Source organism: Lutra lutra, chromosome 12 (assembly GCF_902655055.1).
Source record: "Lutra lutra chromosome 12, mLutLut1.2, whole genome shotgun sequence".
NCBI lineage: Eukaryota > Metazoa > Chordata > Mammalia > Carnivora > Mustelidae > Lutra > Lutra lutra.
This window is the reverse complement of record NC_062289.1, coordinates 85,090,693-85,104,360: the sequence shown is the minus strand read 5'-3', so window position 1 is coordinate 85,104,360 and position 13,668 is coordinate 85,090,693. Positions and strand designations below refer to the sequence as shown.

Genomic DNA, 13,668 nt, shown 5'->3' with positions numbered 1-13,668 from the left:
TATTACCCCCATTTTATGGGGAAGACACTCAGGTTTCTCAGGGTTAAGAACTTCAGGACGGCCAAGGGACTACAGAATCTGGTCCCCAGAGAGATAAAGCACAGCTAGTCCAATACCCATGTTTCACCTGCAGGAAAACAAAGGCAGAGTGACTCGACCGCACCGCAAGCAGCAAAGAACAGAAACCAAAATTGGACTCAAGGGTCTTGTCTCCTCTGATTTCTTACTCTTCCCATTAGGTACTGGCCAACATCCTGCACCTGCAGCTGAAGAAGCATCTTAAAAGAAGGAAGTCACTGAAGGTATCTCAGTGCCAAATCCCAAGGGTTTCACAAAGACAGGGAAAGGAAATGCCTTTCTTCCTTTCTTTTTTTTTTAAGATTTTATTTCTTTATTTAGAGAGGATGCGAGACTGAGGAGGGAGGGGGCAGAGGGAGAGGGAGAGAGAGATTTCCAAGCAGACTCTGTGCTGAGCGTGGAGCCAGACATGGGGCTCAGCCTCATGATGCTGAGATCACGGGCTGAGCCGAAATGAAGAGTCGTACACTTAACCAACTGAGCCACCCAAGCGCCTTGGAAATGACTTTCTTAGTTGGATTTTTACCAGAGGTCGCCCTCTCCCTTCTTTTCACAAAATAAATTAAGTGGGGGTGGTCCTTTTGGTTTGAATCTACATCCATACCCTCAAGGCAAGTTTTCAAAGTACAAATGAGCTCTCTCAGACCTGGTGAAACCACAGGGTCATGGGAAGGACAAACTCAACTTTCAAAGATTTTTTTTTTTTTTTAATTTATTTGACAGAGATCACAAGTAGGCAGAGAGGCAGGCAGAGAGAGGAGGAAGCAGGCTCCCGCTGAGCAAAGAGCCCGATGTGGGGCTCGATCCCAGGACCCTGAGATCATGACCTGAGCCGAAAGCAGAGGCTTTAACCCACTGAGCCACCCAGGCACCCCCAAACTCAACTTTCAAAAGTTTTGCCTACGAAAAGGGTGAGCCAGACTTACAGGAAGACACAAAAAAGAAAGCTTTAAGGGACAGAAGCAAGTTGTAAAATAGAATCATCTAATTTTTTTTTTTTAATTATGTATAGGTGGGGGTAATGGGAAAGCGCCAGAACTATGATCAGCAGATGAACAGCAGGGTTACCTCTAAGGGCCGGGACTGAGGCAGGGGACATTTCCTAGCCTCTAGCCTCTAACGTTTAATTTTTCTTATATTGATCATGTAACATTTTAACACTTAAAACTTTTACCGAGAAAAAATATGCAGAGTGGATAAACCTATAAAGACAAAAAGCAGGGGAGCCTGAGTGGCTCAGTCTGTTAAGCATCTGCCTTTGGCTCAGGTCATGATCCCAGGGCCCTGGGATCGAGTCCCACATCTGGCTCTCTGCTCAGCGGGGAGTCTGCTTCTCCCTCTCCCTCTGCCACTCCCCCTACTTATGCTCTCTCACACTCTCTGTCAAATAAATAAAGTCTTAAAACAAAAACAACAAACAAACAAAACCAGAAAGCAGACGGTAGGGGCAACAATGGGAAGTGACCGCTAGTGGGGACAGGGCTCTGTCTGGGTGATGAAAATGTTCTGAACCACACAGAGGTGGCGGTTGCACAATACTGTGAATGCATTTAAAGTTACTAAAGATTGGGGCATGTGGCTGGCCCAGGCGGCACAGCATGTTAATAACAGGGGTTGTAAGGTTAGGCCCCACAGTGGGGATACAGATTACTTAAAAATAAAAAAAATAAAAAAAATCTCAAAAAAAGTTTTGAATAGGGGCGCCTGGGTGGTTCAGTGGGTTAAAGCCTCTGCTTTCAGCTCAGGTCGTGATCCCAGGGTCCTGGGATCGAGCCCCGCATCGGGCTCTCTGCTCAGCGGGGAGCCTGCTTCCTCCTCTCTCTCTGCCTGCTTCTCTGCCTACTTGTGATCTCTGTCTATCAAATAAATAAATACAATCTTTTAAAAAAAATAAAATAAAATAAATTAAAAAAAAAGTTTTGAATAAAATAAAATGGTTAAAGCGGTAAATTCTTTAAGATTCTTAAAGATTCTAAAGCGATGGGGTGCCTGGGTGGCTCAGTGGGTTAAGCCTCTGCCTTCAGCTCAGGTCATGATCCCAGGGTTCTGGGATTGAGTCCCACATCTGGTTCCTGGCTCAGCAGAAAGCCTGATTTTCCTTCCCATTCTGCCTGCTGCTCTCCCTCTCTGTTAAAAATGAATAAATAAAATCTAATACAATTGTTGGCACATCCTATGCAATATATCTAAATTGAATTATGGTATCAGATAAAATTATAAATGGGATTAAAGCTTGTGTATCATCCATTATTGTGTGTGATCAATAAACGATTTAATATTCTCTTGAAAAAATGAATAAATAAAATCTTTTTAAAAAAAGATTCTAAAGTGGTGATCGAGTAAGCAAAAAAAAAATTTTTTTTTAAAGCAAAATGGAGTCATATGCATTTCACCACAGTTTTTAAAAAAGTACATTACAGGGGCGCCTGGGTAGCTCTGTCAGTTAAGCATCTGCCTTCAGCTCAGGTCATGATCCCAGGTCCTGGGATCAAGCCCTGCATCAGGCTCGCTGCTCAGAGGGGAGACTGCTTCTCCCTCTCCCACTCCCCGTTTGTGTTCCCCCTTTCGCTGTGTCTCTGTCAAATACATAAACAAAATCTTTTTCTTTTTTAAAGATTTTATTTATTTATTTGACAGACAAATCACAAGTAGGCAGAGAGGCAGGCAGAGAGAGGGGAGGAAGCAGGCTCCCCGCTGAGCAGAGAACCCGATGCGGGGCTCGATCCCAGGACCCAGAGACCATGGCCCGAGCCAAATGCAGAGGCCTCAACCCACTGAGCCACCCAGGCGCCCCACATAAACAAAATCTTTTAAAAATTTAAAAATTTTTAAAAATATATTACAAATGAAGGAAAAAAAATTTTCATTATTATATTTATTCATTTCAGAGAGAAAGAGAGAGAGCACAAGCAGGAGGCAGCAGAAGGAGAGAAGGAAGCAGACTCTCTGTTGAGTTGGGCGCCGGACCTGGGGCTCGATCCCAGGACCTTGAGACCATGACCTGAGCTGAAGGCAGACGCCCAACCACCTGAGACACCCAGGCGTCCCCCAAAAATGGGTTTTTGATTAAAGCCAAAACCTAACCATCTGGATACTGAGTTGTTTTGGGGACAGTCTCCAATCCCAGGGCCTCTGGTGAGCATTAGCCACCCCATACACAGCAGATCAAAGATTACAACTGGTCAGTCACCAAGGGGGAACCACCACCCGCCAGAAACAGGAATCACTCAATGGTAGCGATAGCATTAGGCGCTGGCTAAGATTTCTGCTCTGGACCCACATTCCTGAGCTGTGTTTTATTTCTCAGACAGTATAAGCAAAACCCCAATATCTGAGGAGAGAGAGCCAAGGCACAGAGGGGCAACCAGGACGAAGCTGCTCATTCTCTGTGACAACACTCTCACTCTGAAGGTCAGTCTTGGGTTCAACCTCTCTTCTGGGTCTCCAGAGACTGTGAGGGGCTCATGGCCAGGCTGCACAGCCAAGAACCCTCCTGTTCCAGAAGAGACATTTGGCCCACCTCCCCTACACAGACCCCTGGCCACACAGCATTTAGAGACATGAGCAGACCCTCCAGTTCTCCTGGGGTTCTAAGGACACTTGTTTACCCAATTTACAAGGTCTTTAAGCTAAAAAAGACCTCCCCAGACACGGCTCAAGAACAGACATTTCTCGGAGGAGAGGCTAACTGGGGCTCTTTTGGCCTTAGCGCCATCTTCTGGAAACTTCCACGCCATGACAGCCAAGTGGAGAAAGAAGGGAATGCGCAGGCTGAAGGGGAAAAGATGAGACAGAGAGGTCCTAGTAAAGCTCCTAGTAAAGCCTTGGGCATCCACAGAAGCCACAGGAGCAGAAATAAGGAAAGCCAGAGGCCAGTGACGCGGTACAAACTGTTGAACAGCATGTCTACTTTGTAGAACTTGAGTCAATGGACCTAGAACACCCAACTGCCATCTGATCACAATGACCACCACTGAAAGACCCATCTTGCTCATAACAAAAAATAGCCCTTTTGGGCCTTCTGCCCTGGGCCTGTGACTTTCGGGACTAATTCTGTTTTCTTTTGTGGCTGAATACAACACGTGTACAATAAATCATCTCTTCTGGCGTCTCAGGAAAAGAAGAAAGAGAGATAGCTAAGTTCAATAAGTGAGATAGATTAGATGAAAAAGAGATGTGTGAGTCTAATAATATATACACACTCAGGGAGTCAGTAGGGAGTGGTGAGGATTGGGGTGTATGAGGTCAGCTGCTACTCACCTTCCTGCTGCTTGGAACCTGTCAGGAACACGGGCCAGGATAGCTAGGATTTTTTTTTTTTTTTTTTTTTTTTGCCATTTTGATATTTTAATGTTGGCAAGTAATTAAAAAATATGTTTAATACTGTGCAGGCCAAACATAATGCCTAGAGACTGGATTTGGCCGGGGACTGCCAATATACATCCTCTGTTCCAAGGCCAGATCTGTTGCTTGCTCTATGAAGAAAGCCAAAGCAATCCCCTTCCTACTTTCTCCCGAAATGTAGGATGGTCTCTGAGAAGAGAGAACATGTCTCTACAGCAGCCCAACAAGGCAGTACGGTGTAGGGGGTGAGCACAAGGTCTCCCCCATTGAGCAGCACATGTGCAAATCACTTAACCTATCTGTACATTAATTTTCTCATCTGCAAAATGAGGATCATAAAAGTACTACCAAGGGTTGTCGGGAGGTTTAAATGAGTTTATAGATGGAAAACACCTGTGAGAGCACAAAGCCACTGAAATGCCTTCTCACAACCTGCCATTGAACCCCGCGGTGAGGACAAGAGGGAGGAGACTGGGCTCCCCATCCCCAACCCTCCTCCACACCATCAATGGGCCTAGGCTGAATCCAGCCTCAGGGCCCATCAGGTGGGTCTAGGGGAGGCTGGAGGGGCCAAGTTCTATCCCCAGAAAGAAACCTGATCAAAAAAGAAAAAAAGAAAGAAATCTGATCAACCAGGAACCAGGAACACTACACACGAACAGATCAGAGACACAAAGAAGCTGTTAAAGGAAAAAAGAGCTTTCCACCACAGCACAGAACACTTCCTCATAAGACGCATGTGGTTTTTTTTTCTTTTTTCTAAAGATTTTATTTATTTATTTGACAGAGAGAGATCATAAGTAGACAGAGAAGTAGGCAGAGAGAGAGGGAAGCAGGCTCCCTGTTGAGCAGAGAGCCCGATGTGGGACTCGATCCCAGGACCCCGAGATCATAACCTGAGCCGAAGGCAGAGGCTTAACCCACTGAGCCACCCAGGCACCCGATGCATGTGTTTTTAATTCACTTATAACATTCTGGGGTCCCAATACTATTAATGGTTTTGTTATTGATGAAAACTCCCTGTTTTTACTTTAAAGGACCTCTGAAGAAAAAAGGAGCCTCAGGACAGAATTCTAAGGTTTCCTTTAGGAAACTTAACATACAGGGGCACCTGGGTGACTCAGTGGGTTAAAGCCTCTGCCTTCAGCTCAGGTCATGTTCCCAGGGTCCTGGGATCGAGCCCCACATCGGGCTCTCTGCTCAGCGGGGAGCTTGCTTCCTCCTCTCTCTCTGCCTGCCTCTCTGCCTACTTGTGATCTCTGTCAAATAAATAAATAAAATCTTAAAAAAAAAAAAAAAAAGGAAACTTAACATACAAAACTCCAAGCCATGAGATCAGGCATTCTGAACCTGTGGTCCAGGAACAGGCTCGGAAGTCTAAGACCCCTTGGGCCAGCATGCAAAATTTTGTGTGTATAAGCACATTTTCCTAGAACTCTCAAGAGAGATCAGTGACCTCCAAAAAAGTCAAGAGTCAATGAAAAGAACCCAAAGCAAGTAAAGATTGGCTTTATGGGAATGGTCACCACAGACTTCTTTTACCTGGCAATCTCCACCCCCCTCCCCGTCCCATTATATTTTTCACTTCCCAGCGCCCAGAAGGGCACACCTTCTAATAAAGTAAAACACCTCTGGATTAATGATTTTGTACGCCGCCTTCCTCTGTTGATGGCCCTTGTCAGGCAGCCTGATGACGGTCCGGGGTCCTCATCCCAGCTCCCTGCATTTACCTGCTCTGTCACCTCGGGCATATCCTTTACCCTCTCTGAACCTACTTCCACTTCGGTTAAGGGCAGGTAACTCAGGTAGGTACCTTGCCCAGCGCTGGTACCTGACCAGTAGTGAGTTTTCAACAAATGTTATGATGACAATTACTAGAGGGGAAGGCCTCTCTGTGTATTTCCTGGGAAATACACACACTGCACGTTTGCACTCTGCTTGTAACAGCCTTGCCCATCCCGAGAACTCCTATGCAGCCTCTAAAACCCAAACCAAATGCCCTCTGCATAAATGTCCCAGAGCCCTAGCACCCAGTGTGGCTGATGAGTGTCTTTCACTCCGATAACTGGTGAGCTGCCTGAGGGCAGTGACTGTGCCCTCCTGCTTCCTGTTCCCCCAGTGGCCAGCCCAGATGCTGCTCCATGAACATCTGCTTGATAGTTGGGCTCTACTTAGAGACCTCTGAACCACAGGTGGCTACGTGCCCCACCTTAGCGGGCCACCTAGTGGACCACCTGGAGGTACAACCTGCTCCTATGAAACAGGTGCGTGCCCCAGGGGAAGCCAGCCCAGAATAGGGAGTCTTCCTGAGCAGGACGGAGAGGTCTGTCCCCAGACCTAACAGCAGCACTACGGGCACACCCATAATGCCCACTGCTAGCAAAGCCTCAGATTTTCCACAAGTGCTGAGGAAGAACTCCTTGCCAACCACAGAGGCAGCTTCCCCTTTAGTTCTCAACAGCGGCCTCAGCTTGGGAGGCATAAGCAGGCTTGCTTGGACCAGAAGCCCCTCTCCGTGCACAGGCATACACCTGAACAGTCTGCACCGAGCTGCCCTGAGCTGAGATGCCCCTGGGAACCCATCCGGACCTTCTCAGCTGCCCTTGCCCAGATGCGACCCCCTGCCCACCTTCACACCCTCCAGGAGTGCCTGGGGGTCCTCGATGCCCTCGGGAACACACTTCTTGTTCTCTGGGAGGGATTCCAGTTTCTCCACCAGCGCTTTCAGGCCCTTCAACTCAAACTCAGTGAGGTGGGTCCACTTGGCGGAGACCCCCGTGGCAGGGGAGCCGGTGGGCGTCTTGGGGTAGTCGGTGGGCACCGTCGTGGACTTCACACTTTCCTCTGACTCGTCAGACAAAGTCCTTTGGAGGAATCGCAGAGCAGGTGCTTTCGGCTTCTTCCCGGGGGCCTCCTGGTCCTCTGAGGGGGTGCTGGAGGGCGACGGGGGGCCGTCGGCAGGTGGCTTGGGCACCTTCTCTGCACCCTCCTCCTCTTCCTCCTCCTCCTCCTCCTCCTCCTCCTTCTCTTCCTCTTGAGGCTGCTGCTCACAGGACTCCTCCTCCATCTCCAGCCAGGAATCAGATGAGAAGCCGTCTATGCTGGGCTTTCTCGGGGCATCTACGGGGAGCATAAGGGTCACAGGAAAGACTGAGATGAACGCCCCAGACTCCCTGCTGGAAGGCCCTGGAACGTCCACACACTATACCTCCCCTCTACTCTGGACATCAAGCTTCTTTGGACATTTCTCATGGTCTATGTCTCCCTCCGCCTCTAGAAAGGCTGGGCTCAGCCAGACATAGGATCAAATCCCAGCTCGGTTTCTTCCCAGCTGTGTGTCCTCAGACAGGTTGCTCTACCTCTCTGAATACCCCCGGCATTTTATTTTTCAACATATAAAAATAAGGCCAGGGGCGCCTGGGTGGCTCAGTTGGTTAGGTGTCTGCCTTAGCTCGGGTCACAATCCCAAGGTCCTGGGATGCAGCCCTGCCTACATCGGGCTCTCTGCTCAGCGGTGAGCTTATTTCTCCTTCTCCCCGATGCTCTACCTACTGGTGATCTCTCTCTGTCATATAAATAAATAAACATCTTTAAAAAAAAATAAGAATAAGGCCCAAAACTCATATATAACAAAAGGATTCCAGTCACATGAAGTGTCCGGAACAGGGGGAAATCTGTAGAGCCAGAAAATAAATTAGTGGGCGCCTAGGCTGGGGGTGGGGAAGAGAAGGCTCTAACACAAGGGTACAGGTTTCTTTCTGGGGTAAAGAAAACGATCCCAAATCGACTGGTGATGGTCACCCAGCTCTGGGAATATGCAAAAAAACCACTGAGTTCTACACATTAAATTGTATGATATGGGGACAATATCCCAATAATGCTGTTTTTTAAAAATATAGGGCAAAAAAAAATGCTTCCTCCGAACGCCCGCGGTGAGGATCGGCTAAGGCATCACTGAGCACGGTCCTAGCACGCAACCAGTACTCGATACATGAGCCATTGCCCTGATGTCGCCGCTTTACTTTGGCGGGAGAAGCAGTGCGGCAGGGGGGAAACAGACAAGCAATTTCAATGACCCCAATGCTGCCTCAAGCTTTCTTCTTGTGCCTGCGAATGGAATCGGGAACGTTCGCCTACAGCCCTAAATATCCAAATGAGAGAAGCGACTCTCCGACTCTGGTCCTGAGGACAGCCACAAAATCAAGCCTCTGGCCCCCACAGGAATGTGTAAGCTACTACAACCACAGGGGTCGCCCCATTATTTCAGACTAATTTCCCATTCCCTACCAGGCTGGGAGCTTCCGGAGAGCAGGCTGTGAGGTTTCAGGACTTCTCAACACCCGAATATTGCACATTTGACACGTCGGAGACTCACAAGAGACTCCCCCAGGCAAAACTGAATTTCTAGGAGGGAAATAAGCACTTCCCTATAAAGAGCTCAGCGGAAACATTTGCTCTCCATCATACGCCCAGTCTGAAACCCCTAAGAGTCACTAAGGATGACAGGGAAGGAGGGAAAAAGGCTTTTTTACAGTGAGAAAAGAAAAATCTAAAAATCCTGGGGATCGCAGGAGAAACCATTGCAGACCCTAAAGGAGACAAACTGATCGTGTTTTTCTAGAAAGAAGCAGTGAATGAGTCTCAACAAACTCTGCCCCGGGAAACCCCTCAGCAGGAAGAGCTCAGAGGCGGGGGGTGTGCGGGGGTGTTCTTCCAGATTGTTCCTCGGTGCTTGCAATCACAGCTAGAGGCAAAGTCAGCTGGATATCCAGGAGTCAAGACTCAAGGACTGAGCCATTCAGGGGTGATGTCCCTTTAAGTAAAGGCAGTAAGGCAGGGCTCTCCTGCCTCTGTCAGAACCACCCACTGCTCTGCCAAGTTTGTGTCTCCAACCCTAGTCACCACCCCCCTCCCCCCCAGCTCAAAGCTTGGTCTCAGATTTTGGAGACTGGCTGCACCTCATGGGCCTGCTCCCATAGAGACAAAAACCCAACCCTAGGTGCAGGGGAGGGCTGGGGCTGGGGGATCAGCTAGCTGGTGGCCACGGAGGACTAAAACCACCAGGATTCTTTGCTCCATAGGAATCCTGTTTCAGCAACCAGGCCTTGGACTGGTTCCTCAGCGAGACCTGGGAGGCCACCAAGGTGACTCTGTGGGGGGTTACAATTTCATTTTCTTGGACTCTGTATTCCACATGGGAAGTTGACAAGGATGGCTTCCCCTCCTAAGGGGTCTCTAGGAGTCTGGCCAACACTCTGGCTCAGAAGTATTCCAGAAACGTAGAGAGTCTCAAGGGCCACACTGAAAACATTCTTCCTGCCCAGCTGAGCAGAGGAAGCGGCCGGGCCCACATTTCACTCACCAATAAGCATTGATTCTCTCTGGTATTCCTGAGTGAGGTAGGACCGCTGGGTCACACAGTACACGTATCTTTCCAAGACATACCAGCACATCTCATAGTAGAAGGGGTAGCGAAATTTGGGCTGCACCTGAAAGCAAAGACCCAGGGGTGGAAGTCAGTTTCTGGGGGGCAAAGGAGAACCAAGGGAGAAAACAGGGGGGAGGGGGTTTCTGCGGGTGGGAGTTATTTTCACCATCTTAACAAGAGCACAAATGGTGTGAGGGGAAAATGGGGGAGGCGGGCTAGAAGGCAGGAGAGAGGCGCTGGAAGGGGCAAGATACCGGTAGCATGCACAAATGAGAAGGAAGAAGGGAGAAAGAGGCCTATGTGAGAGCATCATTTCAAAGCTCCCTGAAATGCAGGCCGCCAGGGGAAGGCGGATGGGTCCGCTTTGTGCTTCTGTGAGATGCAGAGAAACAGCTGTCCCCTGACCTGCTGACGGAGGGTGCGGGTACCTGCGGATGTGAGCCTGATTTCCAGCTACAACAAACACAGGCTCCTCCTTGTTCTCAAAAATTCTTGAACAGACTCTGCTATCCCTCCCTGCCCCTTGAAAGACAGAAATCGACACCCCCCCCCCAACCTCACCCATTCGCAGACCTGCTATCAAGCATCTCCTGCACTCTGGGAGGGAGGCAACACCGGACGGACCAATGAGGAGGGAGGGGTGTGGCCTCGCCTACCTCCAGGGGCGGGGCCTTAGAGGGTCCCACCTCCTGCACCTCCGGCTCCTCCCAGACAACCAACCACCTGGCACTCCCCAGTCTGTATCCCCAGAGGATTCCCTCCGTCAAAAGTCCCCAGGGTGACCTGGGGTGGCTCTAACACCAGGAGACACACGCCCCGGTCTGGAGCAGGAGTCCAGATGGGGATCCCCTTCGGGCCACTTCTTATACGGGAGGAAGTGTAGGTGCAGAGAGCTTTATGCATCAGAACCGTGAAAGGCCGGGGCTCCAGGCCTGGGCTCCAAGAGAATTCTGATGGGTGGAAGCGCGGGGTCTATATGGACGAGATGGTAGAGAAAGATGGCAAAGGAAGCAATTACACTGACGGCCCTGCACAGATGAACCTTCCGGAAGCTTCATCCTGAGCGGGTAAGTGAGGAATGAGGGAAGTGAGTGGGTAGTCCCTATCTCCCCCAGAGGGACTGAGCCCTCTTTTCCAAAGCTAGATCCTACAGGTCCACACTCACTCCAGACCTGCTCTCCTGCCCTCTCGCCAAGGGTGTGTCTGCCTCCGGGGATCTCTGCGGGTGCCAGAGAACCCTCTTCACCTCTCCTACCTTCCAGAAATCCAGGGAGTTCAACGTTAAGCCAGGACAAGGCCCCAACTTTCTCGCAACAGTCTACAGGCAACATTCTACGTGTGGGATGAAGGCAAAGACAAGCAGACCTCAGTCCTCTGTTTGCCCTAAAATACCAGTCTCCTGCCTCTCTCACAGTGCGCACCTGGAAAAGGCCCCAATTCTGCCCTCTCTGAGAGTCCCAGGTCAGTCCCCCGGCCACCCCAGGCCCCGCTGACTCAGTCAGTGTTCAACCCTGAGGCCCTTTTCCCATGTCTGGGGAGGTCTCACTTCTCCCATCTGCTATTGGGTCCATTCGACCTCCCCACCTCTGGTGGATGGTACGTGCTGGAATGAGATCCTGGCCGCCGCATGCTTTTGAGCTCCTCCGGGGGGATGCATGGAGTTGGGAACATCTAGCGGTTTCCTTGGCTCCAGCTACTTTCCTGAGAACCCTGGTTTGAATGCTGGGATAGTAGTAATCCTTTTTCACTGTCACTGAATCAGTGCCCTTCGGAGTTTAAAAAGGAGAGGGTCATTTCAGACTGAGACAGACCCTAACCTCCTGTGAGGAGGGGTCCAGGAGCCTCAGCCCTACCCTTGCTCCAGAGCAAGGACCAAGAAACTTTGAAAGCAATTGCCAATACCTACAGAGCAGGCTGAGGACAGGCAAGCCCGCCTCTTCTCAGACGGACCCTTAATCCCATCTCCTGACTTCAGATTTGATTGGTAAGACTCTGAAGTTGCTTTTGACCTTTCAAATTTTGGGAAACTGTGCGAGCCACTCCGCACAGCAGGGCACCACGGCGCCTGAGACTTTTTCTAGATCAGGAAAAAAAATATATTTTTTGGCTGTCTATCAGGAGAGGAAGAGAAGTCTCCCCTCATTGTTGCTGAACCCAAGGGAAACCAGCTGGGTGAAAACAAATGCTGATGAAGGAATTCAAATTTTTTCTTTTATTTTTATTTTTTTTTTTCCAAGAGAGCACGGCAGGAAACAAAATGGGCAAAGAATTGACTTACAAACGGGTTGTCGCCTTCCACCCTTCGCCTTCAAAAGGTCTCAGCCACATGCCTGGGAACATTAAACACACGATTGCTCAACATTATTTGTTGACAAATTCGGAGCCTCACCAAATTGAGTTGTTCACCAAAAGGCAAGGCAGTTCAGAATGCATGCAGCGCTCCCAGCCTGGGGGGTGATCAGTCTATGAGCCGATCTCAAGGGGTAGCTTTGAGTTCCCAAAGGCCCCTGCGAGTAGCACTTGGCCTTAGCCCTTCCTCTTACAGCTGAGTGACCTCGGGAGATCAGAACCAAAGGTGTTTTGGTGCATTTAGAACTCCCAGGTCTCAGGGGACTTGAAAAACTAAAATATGAGGGTGGGTGGAAGTATCTTAAAATTTGTTTTTCTCCTGGAAAAAAAAAAAAAAAAGTCAATGGGAAAAAAAAAATCCAATGGCAGAGGAAAAGAGGAGAGGAAGGGAAAATTATTTGCAATTTCCAAATAGATTCACTGGCTGAGACGGAATGGAGCGTGCGGCGTTACCTTTCCTGAGAAAGCTGCCTTCACTAGAGCCATTGGGGGAAAAAAAAGATAAACATAAGAGAGACGGCAGTTTAATGAATGATCAACTGGACCATCCCTGTCCCTTATCAAGCTAACTGGCATTAAAAATATGTAGTGATAGTTGTTGAGACCTTCTCTTCACATAATAAACATGCAACACATCTGGTCCTTGGTATAGCTCCTCCCCCACCCCCCGCATCTTTACAATGAGAGGGTTTACTCTGCATAGGGGAAGACACGTGTGGGTATCTACACACTGGAAACCACCAGGCCCAGGGAAGGGCAGGGCCCCAGCGGCAGTATCACCCAACCCCCCCGCCCAAATTAAAATCCTAGCGAGCGAGACGCAGCTTCCTAAACATAGGAGACATTGGGGTTCCCCTGGTCTGGATGGGAGGGGGGGATCCCCCCCTTGGGCCACAAAGGCAAATTCTTTTTCTAAGACAAATCCACACCACGGGGCTTAAAGACTGACAGTTTCCTGTCCCACCCCCTGCCTTTGGTTTCCAAGCAAAGCCCCGTTTTAGGGACTCTTGAAAAACTATTTTTAAATGGCCATAACCTTCTTAAGAAAGCTCACAGGGATGTAAGGAATTAAGCTGTAGCGAGCTGACAAGGAGCCCTGGCATTTTATCTGGCTTCCAGTGCTCTCTCCCCAGCATCTTTTGTCTGCCTTGGCTCCTAAGACATAAACAATTGGGCCCTGTAGCCAAGCCCTCTCCAAAGACCAGAAATCAAAGCAGATTAAACAGCCTGCCGCTGCTTCCAGCCCAGCCTGCCCGCCAGCCGCCCCCCCCCCCCAGCAACCTGCTTCAGGGAAACCAGATGGGGCGCCCACTCAGATGACAGGGAGAGTGGGCCTTGGGGGAGGGGACCCTGCCGTGCTCATCTCAACATGGACCTGAGAGTCTCCGGGCGCTCAGTGTGATGCCGGGGTTCCACACTATTACCCTCCCTCCTCCCTCCCTCCGAGCAGGGGAGGGGAGCTGGACTCC

At 49.6% G+C, this 13,668-nt stretch overlaps 1 protein-coding gene across 1 annotated transcript in view; it reads right to left on the bottom strand.

The window, feature by feature from the left end:
- KDM2B (lysine demethylase 2B) overlaps positions 1 to 13,668 on the bottom strand; it is a 123,644-nt gene that overhangs the window by 59,839 nt on the left and 50,137 nt on the right. Inside the window, 2 exon segments of the mRNA XM_047698543.1 lie at positions 7,052 to 7,542; positions 9,785 to 9,911. Of these exon segments, the coding sequence (XP_047554499.1) occupies positions 7,052 to 7,542; positions 9,785 to 9,911 (618 nt within the window).